The 20,020-nt window shown below is 36.1% G+C and overlaps 1 protein-coding gene across 28 annotated transcripts in view; it reads left to right on the top strand.

The window, feature by feature from the left end:
- Nucleotides 1-20,020, top strand: part of LOC141576797 (junction-mediating and -regulatory protein-like) — a 93,389-nt gene that overhangs the window by 22,172 nt on the left and 51,197 nt on the right. For 4 of the 28 annotated variants that reach the window (XR_012505231.1, XR_012505228.1, XR_012505230.1 and 1 more), the window contains exons 4-7: nucleotides 2,725-7,910; nucleotides 16,260-16,321; nucleotides 18,911-19,069; nucleotides 19,610-19,668. The exons of 2 other annotated variants lie outside the window; for them this stretch is intronic. Coding sequence is in view for 6 of the 26 variants with exons in the window: in XM_074360184.1 (XP_074216285.1) it covers nucleotides 7,831-7,910; nucleotides 14,222-14,348 (207 nt within the window). In the remaining 20 variants the exon portion in view is untranslated. 22 more of the 28 variants (XR_012505241.1, XR_012505221.1, XR_012505226.1 and 19 more) reach the window with 17 other exon arrangements.

Below are 20,020 nucleotides of genomic sequence, written 5' to 3'. Positions count from 1 at the left end.
TTTGATTTTTGAAATATTTTGAAAAATAATATTGCACCTGCTATAAAAAAGACTGAATAGCATCCAGGAGCCTTACAGGCACAGAAAAGGAAGTACTGACTATTAAAAGAAGAGAAAAGCCTGAGACACTATCCCTCCCATGGAAAAGAAACATAAAGTATATTGGCCAAATATACTGTCTTCTGGGATTTTTCATTTTTAACAGGCAGCTGGGGGATGCTGAATTGGTGGTCCTCAAAACAGTTTTGCATAGCAAAGCCCTAGAATGTCAGTGTCTAATGTTTCCATGTAAGTTTCAATTACATTTTTAACACAGAAATAGATACAGTACTTGAACCCATAAACATTTCACTAAGGTAAAAAAAAAACACAGTAACCAATTTTAACAGTGCCCTGGCAAATTCATACAATAAAAGTAAAAGCCATCCCAGGGGGACAGTCCATTAGTATCCTCTATAGATGCACAGTTTGCCTTTCTTAGAAGTGAATATTAATATGGCACTATTATGAAAACAATATTGATGTCAGCGTTTGAGTGCTTAATATGTGCCCGGCACTCTTCTGTGTGCTTTGTATGTGTTAACTCATTCAATCCTCACCACAGCCCTCGGAGATAAATATTGTCCATGTCCCTGTCTTACAGCTGAAGGTTTGGCACAGTGGGGCTAGACATGCCGAAGACCTCACCTTCAGTCAGTGGTGGGCCCGGGGCTGCAGCCAGGAGGTCTGGGGCTGTGGCTGGAAACCCTCACCACTATTCTATATGGTAGTCCTTGTCTGTACACTTCATATATCATTTATAGATGAGTGTCTGGCACACAAGGTCTATTGAAGTGCAGGCCATTTGCAATGGCATTTAATTATACACTCTATAAGGTTGGCAGAGCATGTCATTATCCATTTGTGTCTGTATATATGTCTGTATATTTTTCTGCTATGAATTAGGCTCCAGACTTGATTTAAATTTCCACTAGTCCTTCTTTTAATAGCTGAGTTCCCTGAAGTTCTTAGAAACTAGATGATTGCCTCAAATTATATGGCCTTGCTAGATCTCAAAATTAGCTTTTCTTACCACACATTCAACTTTATTTTCATTCCTTTTGAAATGGATAAGGACTAAGATTTTTACTTATTTATTTATTTTTGGAATGATATTGGTTTAGAAAGACAGAGGCAAATATGCTAAATCGTATGCCCAGTTGCTGGAGGAAACAAATTGTTATGTGTTCTAAAGTTTTTTACCTGTAAAATTTTGAGAGTAGTATTACCTAATCCTGCTGCCTTGTGAAATTGAATCACATCACTCATAATAATGTGAAATGTAAGAAATTGTACTGATGATGGAGCATATCAGCAGCCTTTAAGAGAAATAATATAAACCATATTTCCTCAAATCTAAGAAGCCTTCTGTGTTAGTTTTCCATTGCTGCTTTAGCAGCTCACCTCACAGTCACTGTCCATCAGGAGTCTGGGCGTGGTTAGCAGGGTCCTGTCTTCTGAGTCTTACCAGACAGAAATCAAAGTGTCAGCCAGTGCTGCGAACTCATCTGAGGCTCACAGTCCTCTCCCAGGCTCACTTGGTAGTTCACAGAATTCAATTCTTTGCCTTTGTAGGAATGGCATTCCTGTTTGCTTGCTGGCTGGGAGTAACAGACACTCCCCTAGAGGCTCCTGGAGGCCACGCTTAGTTTCCCACATGGCCTTCTGTATGCACAGTTCACAGCATGGCTGTTTGCTATTTAAAGACAGTGTTCTCATAAGAACTGATTTTTTAGGTCAGGCCAACCTACAGTAATCTCAGTAATTTAAAGTCAGCTTATTAGGGATTTTAATTACATTGATAGAATCCTTTCACAGCAGCATTTAGATTACTATTTGGTTGAATAACTTTGAGAAGGTGTGTAAACCAGGGTGTTAAAATCTTGGGAGCCATCTTAGAATTCTGCCCACCACATGATCAATTATAAGACAAATTGTTATTTTATTTGTCAATAAGGAAGAAAAATGCTGGCTTAAAGTATGATAGAGTGCATTATAAGTACTTGGATATTGCTTTGTCCAAAAAAAAAACCCCCAAAAATAAAACAAAACAAAAATAGAACTGTGTTCATTCATCTAATCACAAATATTTGCTTCATGAATATCAAACTTAGTCCCCACTGCTGCCTTTCTGTGCTTTTTTGCAAGCATCAATTTTTTTTTTAATGCTGAATCATAGTGTAATCTTTTAGAGGATATTAAAAATTGGGTCATAAATGTGACATGTGTGTACCCAAAGTACACATAATTCAGCAAAACTTACAATGATATAAACTGTCAGTGACCAAATTTGCACATGCCCAGGGAATGACAGCTACATTGTGACCACCACAGGGCAAATGGTGATTGCTTTTGTTTGTTTCCTAATTATTTGCAATCAGCTTTATTGAGATATAATATATACAGTAAACTGCACCCATGTAGGGTTTCATTTGATAAGTTTTGACAATTGTATTCATGGAAACACTACCACAATGAAGACATTTCCATCAGCCTCAAAAGAGTCAGTTCCTTCACCCCAAGCAATTTTGTTGTTGTTGTTGTTGTTGTTGTTGTTGTTGTTATTGTAGATTAGTTAGCATTTTCTGGTATTTAAGTGAGAAAAAATGGTTATGGAGACAGTATTCTTAATTTTGGGGTTTTCTCCAGACCCCCTCATTCTTAGAGAAATAATTTCCTTTTTAGGTCTTAGGCTTATCCCTTCAGTGTGGGGGTAAAATGATTCTCCGTGAAGCTTTCTGGCCACTACTGTGGGCTACCCCTGACTTCTACTTTGCCTGGGCATTGTTCACCACCTGTCGGAGTTGGCTGTCCTGCCCCACACGTGTGCGTGTGTGGCTCCCTGGCCCACTGCTCTGTTTGCTGTCTGTGTGAGGCCCAGCAACAGCGGCGGCTTTCAGCTGGGAGTTCCAAGCTCCTAAAAAATTTCACATCATTGCTGTCTGAGGCTGTTCTCCTGTTACTTAAGGCAAGAGAAACAGGTGACATTAATTTTTAATATATTTTATTTAATATATCACAATATTATTATTTCAACATGTAATCAATATGAAACTATGAAAACTTATTAAGGAGATATTTTAGATTCTTTTTCTAGTACTCCGAGATCTGGAGTATATTTTATACTTACACCATGTCTCAGTGTAGACTTAGCCACATGTCAAGTGCTTACTAGCTTTTGGCTGGTATATTGGACAGTGAAGATGTAGGTTATGAACTTTACTTTTCCCATTAAGACAGTAGTGTATGGATTCCACAAGAAATTTGCTTTAACAATGCTTGACTCTCTAATAGGTTAGGGCTTGCGTATTTCAGAATGGTTTCAATGGTTGAGATATAAAATACTTTGTTAATAAAGACAAATACATTTTTATATATTTTCCTCCTTATACAGGTAAGCTTATTGTTGAAAATTTGAAAAAGTCTGGGTAAGAGACTACAGATTGCCTTTATTTCTTACTCCAAAGATGGTAAGTATTGAATTCTGTTGAATTTCCTCTTTGTGAATGTTTCATTTTCAATTAAAGAGAAAAGAGATTTATTTTTGTCTTATTTCCTTGCTCCTCATATTCATATATTTATTGTTATTGACAGTCCTTTTGCCCCTTTGCTTACACTTACTCATTCAGAGTCCCAGGCTATATTCCACCATGGGGACCCTGTGAGAGGTCCTCTGTGGAGTCTGGTTATCTGAATGGTTCTCCCTAGATGGGCTTAACAATAGAAGCCCTGATGGCCTTTACGTATTCATTGCTAAACCAATATGGTTGCTTTCTATTTTTCTTACCTGTAGTATTTTACACACACACACACACACACACACACACACACACACACACACACACACACACACACACCCCTTTTCTGTGTTGTTGAGATATAATTCACATGCCAGAAAATTTACCCTTTCAGAGTATACATTTTAGTGGGGTTTAGTTTATCCATGAAGTTTTGCACCCATCACTACTATTGAATGCTTTATCATTCTCATCACCTCAGGAAGAAACCCCAAGCCCATTAACAGTCCCTTCCCATCTCCCCTCTTCCCAGTTCCCTGGCAACCACAAATCTACTTCCTATTTCTATGAATTTGCCTATTTTGGACGTTTCATATAAGTGGAATCATACAATATATGGCCTTTTATATTTGGCCTTTTTCACTTAGCATAATGTTCAAGGTTCTTCTATGTTGTATTGTGTATCAGTACTTCATTCTTTTAGGTCTGAGTAATATCCATTGTATGCTGATACCACATTTTGTTTATTCATTCTTCAGTTGATGGTCATTTTGATTTTCTCCAATTTTTGGCTATTATGAATAATCTAGTTTTTGTGATTACACTCATTCTTCAAAAACATTACTTTCTTCATATTATGTCCCATTCTTGTCAAAACTTTCAGTGGCTCCCTATTACTTGTACAACAAAATAGAAGATGCCTAGTTTGCATTAAAAGTCTTCGCTACTTTCCTTTACACCCTTCTTTTCCATTGTGTTGTAGTTTATTATTTCTAAAATATGTGCTACATATGAATATAGATTATGTAAATGATATATATAATTTCATCAATTTAATTCATTTTAAAATGATCTAAATTTTTAAGAATAAAGACTTTATTTACAAACCAAAGAGTAGATTGAAGGTAGATAGGTAATCTGGAGAATTAGAACAGAGTAAAGTGAAACATTATAGAAAAACAAAGAAAAAACTTTTCTGGATTTGACCATAATGTCAAACAGAGGCATTCATTTTCATATAATGTGAAAAAGCACCTCATTTGAGTCAGCCTTTGATATGTGGAACTCATTCAAATCACTCATTTTCTGATTAGCATGGTTATTTTTTTCCGGGGCCTCAGTTTTTCTGTTTTTTTTTTTTTTTTAATCCAGATAGTGTCAATCTTTTTCCCTTTTTGACATGTCTGAAATTGTTAAAAAGGAAATATTTTTATATAAACTTAAAAATAATTTTCCCGACTATTTTTTGCATATACACACACAGATATAAATGTATAGTGGCATTTTTCTCCCATTATATGGAAAAATAGAACATAGTATATAGACAAAAAAAATCACAGTATATCGTAGAAATCTTTTCAGAATAGTACATTGAGAACATTCTCACTTTTTTTTTCCTGCAGGATAATTTCTCTAAAATGTGTATCCACTTGAAATGTGATTACCTATACTTAGAAAAAGAGAGAAGGGGATATAAATGGGAAAAAGGAAACAATGTGCAGATGTTTGGACTTTGTTTATAGGTGAAAACAATGGAAGATCAGAAAATTTAAGTAATTGCCCAGGATCATGCAACCAGCGCAGGGTCCTGATGCTAATCTAGGTGTTTCCAAGCTCCTGGCCTCCCTGCTGTATCCATGTTGCATTTGATGAAAAAAAGGAGAGAGAAATCATGCCAACTTCTTTTTCAACAGAAATAATAGAATTCCAGACTTTATTTTCTGGATTAGTCCTTTAAGAAGCTTTGCATTCTGAAGCCTCTAGGTGTGCTTTTCAATCTTAAAAAGGACTATTTCTGATATAAAAAAGTATCATGAGATGATAGTAAATGAAACACTTTAGTTCTTTCCCTTCTGTGCACCACTGAATATCCTGGTGTCACCATGGGCCGCCACCCCGCCTGGTGTTACCAGTGCTGTAAGAAAAAGCCACACCCACAGCCATGCTTCTGCTGAGGTGTCCCTGATGCTAAGATCCGCATCTTTGACCTGGGGTGGAAGAAGGCAAAAGTGGATGAGTTCCCACTCTGTGGCCAAATGGTGTCAGATGAATATGAACAGCTTTCCTCTGAAGGCTCCAGACAGGTATGCGGGGTGACTTTGGAAAGCCCCAGGGCATGGTGGCCAGGGTCCACATTGGCCAAGTCATCATGTCCATTGGCACCAAGCTGCAGAACAAGGAGCATGTGATTGAGGCCGTGCACAGGGCCAAGTTCAAGTTCCCTGGTCACCAGAAGATCCACATTTCAAAGAAGTAGGGATTTATCAAGTTTAACACAAATGAATTTGAAAACATGGTGGCAGAAAAGTGGCTCATCCCGGATGGCTGCAGGGTCAACTACATCTCAAATTGTGGCCCCCTGGACAAATGGCAGGCCCTGCACTCATGAGAGCCTTGGTGCTGTCCCCTCCTTCCACACAACCACCAATAAATCCTACTTTCCTGTCAAAACAACAACAACAACAACAACAACAACAACAACAACACTTTAGGATGAATTGAGTAAATTACTGAAAAAGAGACCCCACTATACATAGGTATTTATCGCAGGCAGTATTTCAGATTGGTGAGGGATGGATGATCTGATGATTTTTTAAAAATTTATTTATTTATTATTGGTTTACATAAGTATTTTTTATTTTGGTGGGAAGAGGTAACTAGGTTTCCTCATTTTTAGAGGCGGCACTGGGGGTTGCACTTTACTACTTGAGCTGTACCCTCCCCCATGATTTGGTGACTTACGTTGCAACAAATTTCTAATTTGTCAAAACAACAACACCACCTGTTCATTGCTTCAGTCTTTACATAAAAAATAATTTACAAATTAAACAAAAGATAATATAAAAGGACTTTGTGAGGTTAGCTTTCTTACTAGACTGAACTGAGTGAGTTCAGCTATGAAAATTTCATTTTTTTCTCGATCACTATATTTTTGTGTGAGTTCTGTTTGTCATGGGTTTTCTCCAGCAAAAGTCCCACTGTAGAAGAGTGAATTTTCTCAAGACTTTATCAGGTAAAGAGAGTGAGAGGGAGCCAGAGACTAACTCCCAAGCTGTTCCAAAGCTCTTATATTTATTGAGAATAGTCAAAAAATAAATCAAAATGAAATACATCATAGGAATGAGTAAGGGGTATGGTGTATGTGCAGGGATGCCGGTCAGCAGTTTCAGTTCATGAAAAACAAAAACATTATAATCTTAATTTATACTTAGAAGGTTACAATATTGATAATACAAATGGTTATTTTAAGCCTCAAACAATCATGAGCAAGGTTGCAGTTTTCTGAATAATTGATAATGAAACCCCAGGCCACCACAGAGTCTCCATACTATGATCAGAAATGATCTAAGCACACAAAGCAGCCCAGCTGCCCCTAGCTGAGGGCTAAGTCAGTTTTCTGTGAGCAGGAGTGACCTACACTATCCACCTGCGCCTGGTAAGCCAAGCACGTCCTGCCGGTTAGGGCGAGGGATGAGCTATGGTTTTCCATAAGCAGAAGCAGCCCTGAGTCTATGACCTTGAACTAAGCAAAGTGAGCAAAGCATGTCTCTGCTTTTCACGGCGAGGAGACAGTTCGTAGCGGGTCCCTGCGAGCACAGCAGCTTCAAGGTAGCTGAGTGAAGTCCCTCAGTTAAGGCGGTGACTGGTACCGAGAGTTCAGTCTTTTGTGCTTTTGGACATTTTGCTTTGAAGGAGCAGTATAATGACAAACACAGAAAGCATGGGTTTTGATTATACATTTCTTATGTGTTTACATAAAGGTGAGAATATGATTTGGTTAAACAATCATTACAATATCAAAGTTTGTTAACCCAAGTTTGTGCTCCCACAGTTTTGTATTTTCTGTAATTGCTCCTTGACACCAACTTGGGGCAGGCTCATAGCTTTCCTGATGTGTTTTAGTTACAAAAGCTGTAGTTGTGCTCTCGTCCCTTATTGGGCGTGACCAGTTACAGGAGGGACCTGTCTTTCTCTGTGCTCCTTCACTCCCCTCTCCCCATTGCTGGGAGTTGTACATTTATGCAGCCTTTTTTGGATTATCTGTTGAAATAAGGTGCCGATGCCCTGTGACTCAGGAGCTGTACCTCCAGGAACTGAGCGCTACAGATATGCTCATGCAACCTTATCTGAAAGGTGAGTCCTTTAAAGATGAAAATTCTTTGTTCTGATAGAAATTCAGCACATCTGCAGCCTGTGACTTAGTGTTTACTAACAAGAGAGCCGTTAAACCTACCCCAGCTCTCCTGGCACAGTGGAGGTATGTTATAGCTTACCTACTGGATGTTTAACTTGTTCCCAGTGCTTTTCAGTATAAAAAATGCTGCAGTGAGTATCTTGGTGTACATGCTACTCACTCATGAGTGCTGAGAAAGTGTCTTACCTGCTGTAGCTAGGAAAGTCTTCTGCTTTACATTTTCCCTCCTCGTACTTCAAGGAGCACAGGAGAGCTCAGTTTAAAGTCACAGCTGATTGCCTGCAGGGGCGTGTGACTGATGGCAAGCCCTTGGCCCTTCCTGAGCAGGAGTTTCTGCAGATCTGGGCCTCTCAGACTGACCTGGGACAGTGGTAACAAACGAGCTCTTCACTGTTGCCCACGATCAACTTCTCCACCTTCCTCTAAGGGTGTGTGTCAGTCAGGGTGCCATTAGTATTTGTTTTGGACAAGACAACTCATTGGTGAGAGAGCCCCGTGCTTTTCTGGTCCCCTACCCCACTGTGATGCCATTGTGCTACAGTCGTGTATAGTTACTGACTCACAAAACATCTTCAACTGTCATTAAGGGGGTAATACTGCAGCCAGTTGAAAACTATTATAAAAATGTTGGCAGAAATTATATAAGATTATTTCTGATTTTCTTGGCTTCTCTTTTTCTCGTTCCTTTAGCAAGAAGCAATGGTAGTTTAAGTTACTTAACTTGAGTATCTGCCCTAGCACATGTCATTTTTTTTTATTATCCCAATGAATGTCTGGGTCAACAGTAATAGTTTCTTCACAGGTAAAGAAATAACTTGATATGATATAAAAGCAAGATTTTATTCTGATTTATTAACTTTGTTTTTGTGTGTGTGTGTGTGTGTGTGTGTGGTTTTACTTTTATTTTTTTGTCAAACTCAGGAAAAAACTACCAAAATATTGCAAAGTTTTCCCATGTAATCTTCATCGAGGTTCCCCAAATGTTAACAGCTTACACAGTGACAGTGTAGTTATCAAAATCAGGAAACTAACACTGATATAGTACTGTTACCTAGTCTCCAGGCTGTATTCAGTTTTCACCGGTTGTCTCAGTAATGTCCTCCCTCTGTCCAGGATCTGATGCAGTTGCATTTTAGTTGTCATGTCCCCTCTTAGTTTTCTTTAATCTGAAACCATTCCAAAATCTTTCTTTGTCTCTCACGACTCTTATACTTTGTAGAGTACTGGTCAATAATTTTGTAGAATGCCCCACAATTTGGATTTGTGTGGTTTCCCCATGATTCAATGAATGTTAAAAATTTTTGGTTAAGAGAACTCTACAAGTGACGTTATTAAGCTTACTAGGAGGCACGTGCTACTGATTTGTACAATTACCAGTGATGCTAACTTGTTCACTTGGTTTAGGTGATACAATTGGGCTTGTATGCTGTAGTTGTGCTTTTCCTTTGTAATTAATAAGTGTTCTGTAGGAAAACACTTTGTGGCCAGGTAATTATCTTGTTTTTCATCATACTCTCTAATTTTTATTTTCATTGATGATTCTTACCTGAAATGATATTAATACCGTGGTGTTTGCCAAATGGTGATTTTCTGTTTCCGTCATTCCTTCTGCATTTACTGGTTGGATCTCCTATAAAGAAAAGCTTTCACCACCAAGCCCATAAAAACCAGCAACATGGCGCCTTCACAGCCACCCCCTCTCTCCCTCTTTGGAGACAGCCCGCATTCTGTCTATGGAGTGTGTACCTACTTTTAATCTGAGCACCCAAACCCCACACCTCATGGCCTTTCTCTTGCCATTCAGTGTATCTCTCTGAATAAATCTATATTCAATCAAAAAAAAAAAAAAGAAAAGCTTTCCTTCTTAGGTATGTGTTCAATTTCTAAATCTATATCAGAATAGCCTTGAGGATTTTTATTTTACTTATGTCAAAGGTACTTACAGATTCTTATTCTATGGATTCAATCTATTACCATCATTATTTTTGTGCTATAATTATTATAGTTTGGCCCTAGGGAACCCCTTCAAGAAGGCTTCTGGCCCATCACTTTTTGAGGATTGACTGGCTTTCTAGTACCACAGGATGTCCCAGGCTCATCTTGTGCATTCTCTGCTCTAGCCCTGGAATTAGCCATTTCACCAAGGAAAATTAGCTGTCTTTATTGAAGATTGGAATTCTTCTATGCTCTTTCCCTCATACTTGTATGTCACCATCTTTTAAAAATCTTTCCAATATAAAACCACTTTGGAGGATGTGGGCATGTAACTCTGTTGAACAGAAGTTAGTTTATATCCAGTAATTCCCTTTGTAGTATATTCTGTTTAGTTCCCAGCAGATTCATCTTGCACTAATTAAAGTGGGAGGATTTCTGCACAGGTTCCACTGTGCCAAATATGTTATTTCATGGAAACATGGTTGAAGATTTTCTTTGGTTTCATTGAGTATTTGATAATAACAGTTTTGAAAACTTTTCTAAGAGCTTTCTTCCAATGCTTATAGTATAGAAATATTTATATTCTCCATATTTTTAGTATAGCAGACTCAATTTTTTTTCCTTAAGAAAAATCTTGACTTTGCTTTAAGTACTCTCTTGGTTCACTTCCAAGGTGGGTTGGCCATCTATCCAGAGTACAATTTTGATTAGGCTTTACAATGTCTACAAAAGATTTCAGCCTTTTCTCCTTATTTATCATCTAAAACACATCTTTGCTCTTAATATACAGTATAAATTAGATCCCTGTCAAAAACTGTAACTTCAAATTTGCAGTCTCTAGAATGGTGGAAAAGACAAATTATGAAGCATTATTTACAAGCCATTAGTTTCTAGACACTTGAACTTAAAACTAAGGGAGGCATTAGAACTCCATGTTCTTAGACTGTGTTGTTTTGGCACCACAGATTTCATTCATACTCTTCATTAATTTATCTTGTATTTATCTGTAAATTATCTTTACTAGTGGCTCTCAAAGTGTGGTCCCCTACCACTAGTAGTGCCAGCCTCCTGTGGGAACTAGTTAGAAATGTAGCCTTCTTGGGTAACACCGAGAGGAGGTAGTGTGGGTTATCAAGCCCTCAGGTGATCCTGATGCAGGAGAAACATTGCTGTGTTCATTTCCTGTAAATTGTTTCCAATTACTAGTGGAGATACAGAGTGCCAGTTATCCGTTTGCTGTTTTATATTATCTGTTTTACCTAGCTTGTAGGGGTAGTGAGTTATTTTGAAGATTAACTCTCTGTTCTCTCCTCCTCTTGAATCTGGTAGCCTCAAATTTACTTTCTGTCTCTATGAATTTGTTCATTTTAGATATTTCATACAAGTGGAGACTCATACAATATTTGTCCTTTTTGCCTTGCTTATTTCACTTAACATAATGTTTTCCAGGTCCATCCATGTTGTAGAATGTGTGTCAGAACTTCATTCATTTTCATAGTTGAATAACAGTCCATTGTATGCATATATCATATTTTGTTTATCCATTCATTTGTTAATGAACACGGGTTATTTTCACTTTTTGGCTGTTGTGAATAAGGCTTGCAATGAATGTTGGTGTATAAATATTTTTTAGAGACTTTATTCAAATCTTGTGTATATATCTAGGAATGGAATTTGAGGGTCATATAGTAATTCTGTTTTTATCTTTTTTAGAAAATACCAAACTATTTTCCACAGTGTATGTATTGCTTTTATTACCACCAACAAGCTACAGTTTCTTCATATCCTTGCCAGTGCTTATATTTTGTTTTAAAAAAAGTATTAAAATTTTAAAATAATTATGGCTACCCCAGTAGGCACAAAGTGGTGTCTCAGTGTGATTTTCATTTGCATTTCTCTAATGGCTGATGATGTTAAGCATTTTTTCATGTGCTTTCTGGTCATTTATATATCTCCTTTTAAGAAATGTCTATTCCAGACCTTTGCCCATTTTAAAATTAACTTGTTTGCCTTTTTGTTGTGTTATACAAATTTTTTATATATTTTAGATGTTAAACCCTTATCAGATATATGGCTTACAAATATTTTCACCCATTAGGTAGGTTAACTTTTTACTTTATTGATAATATATTGATGTACAAAAGTTTTATTTATTTATTTATTTTAAAGTTTGACATTTGATGAAGTCCAATTTATCTATTTTTTCTTTTGTTGCTTGTACTTTGGTGTCATATCTAAGAGCTACTGTCATGATCATGACAATCCACGATCATGAAGATTTACCCCTGTGTTTTTGCATAACAGTTTTGTGATTTTAGCTTTTATATGTAGATTTTTGATCCATGTTGAGTTAACTTTTGTATATGGTGTGAGGCAGGGGTCAACTTCATTCTTTTATGTGTGGAAATCCAGTTGCTCCAGCACAATTGGTTGAGGAGACCTTTCTTTCTCTATTGAATGAACTTGGCACCCTAATCAAAATCACTTGAAAATAGATTTATGGCTTAAAGTCTGGACTTTCAGTACTGTTTCATTGGTGTATATGTCTATTCTTATGTACTATGTTGTTTTGAATATACATTTCTCATGCTGTTTTATATACTTTTAAAAAACTTATTTAGGCACTTTAAGTGTTATTTTAACTTTTTGTTCTTGATAAGACTAAAATTATGAATAACTTTAAACATTTAAAATATTGCACTTAGTAAATTATAAAGAAGTAACTTTAGTATTATGTGATATGTACACTCCTGGGCTTCTGAGGGAAGCATGAAAATGCACAAGACTTGTTTCTGTTCTCTAACAACTTGCAACTCCATTCATTTACTTTAAAAGTACTATACTTTTGCTTTGCCGTTCTATTTTTTCATGTGAGTCCACCCTTATGATGTCGTTAGTATAGTATATGAGATGCTTATCCCTGTTGCAGCAAAGATGTAAAATTTAGATATAGTTTTTTTTTGCTGTTGTATAGTTTGTATCTTTACTTTAAGCACCTAATTTTATTACTCTTGTTATGTTTTTATAATTCATTTCTGTTATATTCTGCAACTAGTTTCCTAGAGTATGGGTCTTTCATGTTTTAGTTTTTTATGAAAGACACTTTAAGCCATTATACTACTGAAGTTTGCCTCCTTCTGTATGTTTTTACCCATCCATCTGCAAACACGGAATCTTTCTTGGGCAAATTTATATTCTGGTGCTGAGACTTCTTCACTGTGTGTTGTGCAGTTACTGAGATGGGCTATTGTAAAGTGAACTTACAGGGTAAATTTTTAGTAGTTGATAGCGATGTTCTCAAGCATGTGCTCCTCTTGCAAGAACTTAATTATGTTTATCTTTAGTTACTCTTGCGTAGAATAGCACTGTGTGATAGAAATAAAATTTGAGCCACATATGTTATTTAAACATTTCTAGTAGCCTCATTTAAAAGAGTTAAAAAGGGCTAGATATAATTTTAATGTATTTTATTTAATCTGACATATCCAGGATATTATCATTCTAACATTTAAACAATATGAAAAGATTGAGATATTTTAATTTTTTTAAAAACTTTTTCAAGTTTTTGGAACTATGTGTTCACTTTATATTTATTAAATAAATTTTGTAATTTTTTTTTAAATTGAGGTATAGTCAGTTTACAATGTTATGTCGATCTCTGGTGTACAGCACAATTCTTCAGTCATACATGAATATATATATATATATATTCATTTTCTTATTCTTTTTTACCATGAGCTACTATAAGTTATTGAGTATATTTCCCTGTGCTATACAGTATAAACTTATTTATCTATTTTACTTTTTTAAACCAATTCCTTGAAACCTAGTAGGTCTTTTACATCTTGATTGGATCACTAAATTTTCATCAAAAATATTTGATCTTAGTTGAGACTTCAATTTATCGTTGAAAATGTAGATTCACATGACTAAGTTGTTCCAAAGAAACTTATACTTTTCAATATCTGAATTAAGTGCCAAAAATTTTTCTTTTACTATTTTTGTTTATAATGATAAAACTTGTTCATGCTTTTTTTGAATTTGAAGCAAAAGTTTAAAAGTTTCAAATCTGTGCTAATTAAGCAAATTCACTAATTCTTGTGTCAACTTAGTGTTATTAACATCATTTCCTAAGGATATTGCATAAGTTGAACAACAAGTTTAAACTCGATCAAAACAACAAAGTGTTCAACTATTTCTGATTATTTTTGCAGCCAATTTTTACAACACTCTGTATTGTAAATAAAATATTCTGTACATTGATTAATGTTAGGGAAAAGTGTAAAATCTTTATTATCAAATCATATTATTGTAGGTTCGTCACCAGTTGTGGGTTCTGGCCAGCAGAAGTCCCACCGAGATGGAATAAATTACTCAAGACTCTGTGGAAAAGTGAAGAGAGGGAGTTGGGAGCCTCAAGCCTCTCAAATCTCCCACATTAATTGAGTACAGTCAAAGGAGGAATGCAGGAATTTAGGGAAGGACAGGGTGGGATCACAATGAGTACAAAGGCTTTGTTTATTGTTGGTGTTGGGCTCAAGGTCAGAAGACCCTTTTTGGTGAATCACGTTCGTGGGTTTTGAGCCTTTCAGCTTATCAGGGCAGAACATTTGAGAATCAGCTGCTTAAAAACTTGGACTCAGGTGGCTGTGCCTGTCTTAGGTTGCCCCCCTCAGGAGATCTTTACAGTCATTGGCTACCCAGCTTTCTCACTTCTGAGTCTGCAGCTTTTTATCATTCCATCCCAAGGCTGTTTTGGGGATAGAAGACTAACAGCAGGCACACCCAGCATTTATAGCCAGGGACCTGGGTCATTGCTAAAACCTAAAAGCAGTTACTAAGCACATCTTCTTTAAGGAGATAAGGGGCTGGGATCTGTTACAATTTGTTAACCCAATCACGGGCTCCCACAATTATGAAAACTTTCAATTTCAACATAAATGTCTGTACCTGTGTAACTAGGTCTTAGGTACAATTTCTCTTTCTTTGGTAATTCAGGCCATGCTTGTTTACCTGTACTGAGATACCAGTGAGAAAACATAAGCAGTGCCAGTTTTGTCTTTGATTATTGAATATTGAAAAAAAAAAAACTTTCTTGATCAGCCTTAATAATACAGTAAATCTTTGTGAAATTCTTCCTCTACTCAACCATTGAGCAAGGAACACAAGATTCTTAAATGTATTGTTTTCTATTTTTTCAGTAGTTTTTTAAGCTGGCTAGGATTCTTATTATTTTCAGGTACATACTTATCAGTTTTAACAACTTAATACATGCTACTTTTCATAGCTTTAGAATGCTGAGTACAAACATTTTTCATTCTTTTCTTTTGAGGGGGAGATAATTAGGTTTGTTTGTATGTTTGTTTGTTTTTTATGATGGCACTGGGGACTGAACCCAGGACCTTGTGCATGCTAGGCACACGCTCTATCGCTGAGCTATACTAGCCCCCTCACTAATCTACTCTATGTATATCATACAGTGGAGCAGAGCAATAAGAGGAATATCAGTTTCTTCTTTTAAAAGTCCAATAAGTGTAGGTTTTTAACCTAACATGGCTGGAGCTCTCTATTGAGACGGAAACTAATATTTTAATATATAGGTGAAATTCTTTGGCTGTTTAAAAGGTGAAAAATAATCCATGCTACAATTTTGATCTTTTTAAGGTACATATTTGACATTTCTTCTTAAGTTTGGAAGTTCTTTCAAACAAAATGTGTCTAAAGTTGTACTTTGGTAGTGTCTCGTATCACATGACTTATCTAAAGCTAAAAGAAAAGTAATTTCTCATATTTTGAATCTACTGGTTTTTGATACTGTTAGACAGGTCTTCCATATGACGGACAGTTGTTTGGTGGCTTAATTGAAGGCCTCCTACTTTTTCTATAATATCTGTTTTAGTATTCCTCATAATTTTTTAATAAAATATCTATAAGTGAAATAATTTATTTACCATCTCTCTACTTAAATATGGTTTCTTCCCTATTTCCTTCCCTCCTTCCATCCTTCCTTTCTTTCTTCTCTCTCTCCCTCCCTCCCTCCCTTCCTTTCTTTTTGCAAGAATCCATGCCATTCTATAGCTCATGAGAGTAATAAGCTCAGATCCTTTAAAAATCTTTTAAAAATGTTTGTTGGACATTTAATTCTGATCTCAGGTGAATAACTTTGTTGCTTCTCTTTTGACTTAGGAAACTTCTAATGAAAATGTACTATGCATTTCCTGAAAATGTCTCTTAATATTGTCTACATGTTGTTTAAAATATTTTTTATGTAAATAATAGTTTTTAAATTTTGCTCTACCAGAGCTAATTGTGATTATTATTCATGTTAAAGTTGGTGTATTGTTTTCTTCTAGTCTCACTTCACTGTGCCGGTGGCAGCGCTATCTTCACTGCATCTCCACTTGATTCTGCTTGGGTAGGATGCCTGTGTTTTAATTTAGAAATTTTGTTATACCCTATCCCCTTTTGCCCAGAACAAAAAGTTAAAGAAAACAACTTAATTCAAAATATGTTAAAATTAAAAATTTCGATAAAAATTAAAATAAAAAGTATCTCTGGTTATCAGTTATAATTTACATAGGGATCACTGTAACTTGTGTACTTTGCAAAAAATTCAATAAATGATTTACTCTATTATTACATTGATGTGTAGAGAAAATTCATATTAGTTGAATAGTTAGTTGATGCTGACTAGATAAAAACAATAGATGTTTCTTTTGTAGATAGATATTTTACATTGCCTCAGCTTTTAAATTTAGAAAAAATTAATTATAATTAAATAAAAATTCAATTCCTCAGTAATGGTAGTCCCATTTCAAGTGTTCACTAGTCACATGCAGCCAATAGTTAATGTATTGGAAATTAAACTTTGAGAGTTGGTTATATACTTGGTTAAAATATTTTGATGACTTGAGACCAAAGATTATAGCCCTTTTAGCATTTTTTCTTTTTTTTTTTGATAATGTTAATGTCACAGGAGCAGTACAAAGAGGGCTTATGTATGACTCAAGAAACCTGGAATGAGCTGCTGAAAGCTACAGGGACACCTTGTTTTAGTTTTGCACTTTTCTTTATCGTGCTTTGCAGATATTGCATTTTTTTAAACAAATTAAAGGTTTGTGGCAACTATGTTAAGTAAGTCTGTTGGTGCCATTTTTCCAACAGCATTTGCTCACTTCATGTCTTTGTGTTACATTTTAGTAATTCTTGCAATATTTCAAAAATTTTCATTATATTATACTTGTGGTAATCTGTGATCAGTAATCCTTGATGTTACTATGGCAATTGTTTTGGGGTGCCAAAAACCACACCCATTTAAGATGGCAAACAATCGGTAAAGGCTGTGTGTTCTGGCTGCTCCACCAAATGGTCGTACCCCCATCTCTCTCCCTCTCTTCAGGCCTGCCTATTCCTTAATACAGAACAATATTTTAATCAGGGTAATTAATAACCCTACAGTGGTCCCAGTGTTCAAGTGAAAGTAAGAGTTGCATGTCTTTCACTTTAAATCAAAAGCTAGAGACAATTAAGTGCAGTGAGGAAGACACGCTAAAGCTGAGTTAGGCTGAAAACTAGGCCTCTTGTGCAAATGAGCCAAATTGTGAGCAAAGGAAAGTTCTTGAAGGAAATTAACAGTGCTACTCTGTGAATACACAAATAATAAGAAAGTGAAACAGGCTAATTGCTGATACAGAGAAAGCTTTATTTTTCTAGATAAAAGATCTAAACAGCCACAGCATTCCCTTAATCCAAAACCTAATCTAGAGCAAGGCCCTAATTCTCTTTAATTCCCTGAAGGCTGAGAGAGGTGAGGAAGCTGCAGAAGAGAAGGCTGAAGCTAGCAGAGGTTGGCTGATGAGGTTTAAGGAAAGACACAATCTCCATAACACAAAAGTACAAGGGGAAACAATAAAGGCTGATGGAGAAAGTGCAGCAAGTCAGCCTCAAGATCTCAATAAGAGAATTCATTTCGGTGTCTACACTAAACGATAGATTTTCAGTGTTGATGAAACAGCCTTATATTGGAAGATGCCATCTAGGACTTTCATTCGGGTCTAAGATTGCTGGTGACTTTAAGTTGAAACCAGTACTTATTTACCATTCTGAAAACCATCAGGACCTGAAGAATTATGTTCAGTCTGCTCTCCTGTGCTCTATGAATGGAACAACAAAGCCTAGATGAGAGCACATCTATTGACAACATGGTTTATTGAATATTTTAAGCTCACAGTTGAGACTTCAGGAAAAAAAAAAAAGATTACTTTTAAAACATTTTTGCTCATTGGCAATGAAACTGATCACCCAAGAGCTCTGATGGAGATTGGTGTTATGTGCCTGCTAACAAAACATATGTTCTGCAGTCCATGGAAAGACTGATTACAACTCTCAAGTCTTATTATTTAAGATATATTTTGCAAGGCTACAGCTGCCATAGGTAGAGATTCCTCTGATGAATCTGTGCCAAGAAAAGTGAAAACCTCCTGGAAAGGTTTCCCCATTCTAGATGCCATTAAGAACATTTGTGACTTGTGGGAAGAGGTCAAAGAATCAACATTAACAAGAGTTTGAAAGACATTGATTCCAATCCTCCTGGATGACTTTTTGAGGAGTTTAAGCCTCCAGTGGAGGAATGAACTACAGATGTGGTGGAAATAGCAAGAGAATGAGAATCAGAAGTGGAGCAAGATGTGACTGAATTAGCTGCAATCTCAGAATAAAATGTGAATGAGTGAAGAGTTTCTCCTTATGGATGAACAAAGAAAGTGATTCTTGAGATGAAACCTACTCCTGGTGAAGATGTTATGAAGATTGTTGAAATGACCAAAATAATTTAAAACATTACATAAACTTGATAAAATGGCAGTAGGGTTTGAGGGAATTGAGTCCAGATTTGAAAAGTTTTACTGTGGATAGAGTGCTATGAAACAGCATTACACATTAGAGGGAAATCACTTGTAAAAGCAAGAGCCAATTGATGCAGGAAACTTCAATGTTTAATGTTTAGAAATTACCACAGCCACCTCAGCTTCCAGCAACCACCGCCCTGGTCAGTCAGCCGCCACCAAGATGGAGGCAAGACCCTCCACCAGCAGAAAGATTGCAGCTCACTGTCAGCTCAGTGGATGATTAGCATTTTCTAACAATAAAGTATTTTTTGATTAAGGTATGTATTTTTTTAGACATAATGCTATTGTGTACTTAAAAGGCTATGGTATATTGTAACTATAAATTTATATGTACTAGGAAACCCCAAAACACCTGTGACTTGCTTTGTTGTGACATTGGCTTCATAGCGGTAGTCTGGAATTGAGCCTACAGTGTTTCCAAGGTATGCCTGTACTTGCATTGTCTTTGTGGCATGCCTCATAGTTATGCAAAATTAAAAAAAAATTTCAAACATTGTTTATGGAAAAAGGCTATTTAGTAATCAAACATTTGGACACATGTATTATATTTGAAGTCATGGCTCATCCCCCATTATTCTCCAAGTATTCTGCAGGAGTACGTGGGGAGTGGGGGCATGTCTATATTCTAAACCTGCTTTCATCATTTCAGTGAAAGACCAAATGACAACAAAAGAGGGGAGTAATTTTGTTTAAGCGCTCTCTCACAAGTTACAATTTAAGAATATCTCATCTATAGAGCTCCATAGAGGTCTCATCAGGCTTACAACAGATCTTTAAATTAGGAAATTTAATTTCAGTTGACATGGACTGTGGAAAGAAGTTAATGGAGTTCAAGTATTTAATATTCTGAGTTTGGGTAAGTATGAAAATGTTTTGTTATGCATACCTCAACTGCTTTGTGTTTTTTAAAGCTAGAAGTCTCTCAACTAGTTATAGCACCAGCCTTTCTCTCTCTCTCTCTTTCTTTTCTGGTTTTTATTTTGTCTTCTTTTCTTTCTTTCGTTGTTGTCCTTTCAGCAAGTCAAGCAGTAAGTTCTCCATGTTTCTGATTTCCCCAAAATAAATGTAAATAGTTATTCCATTCTCAGTCATGATCTGTGAATAGAGGGGGATGTCTAAAGACCTGTTTTAAAAATCATAGGAGCAAGTCTATGAATAAAAAAAAGAATTGAAACTTGTCAACTAGAGAATTTCTCTACTAGACTGTT

This window comes from Camelus bactrianus, unplaced genomic scaffold, assembly GCF_048773025.1.
Source record: "Camelus bactrianus isolate YW-2024 breed Bactrian camel unplaced genomic scaffold, ASM4877302v1 HiC_scaffold_34, whole genome shotgun sequence".
NCBI classification, from domain to species: domain Eukaryota; kingdom Metazoa; phylum Chordata; class Mammalia; order Artiodactyla; family Camelidae; genus Camelus; species Camelus bactrianus.
The sequence above is the reverse complement of the archived record's forward strand: the minus strand, read 5'-3'. Positions and strand labels throughout refer to the sequence as shown.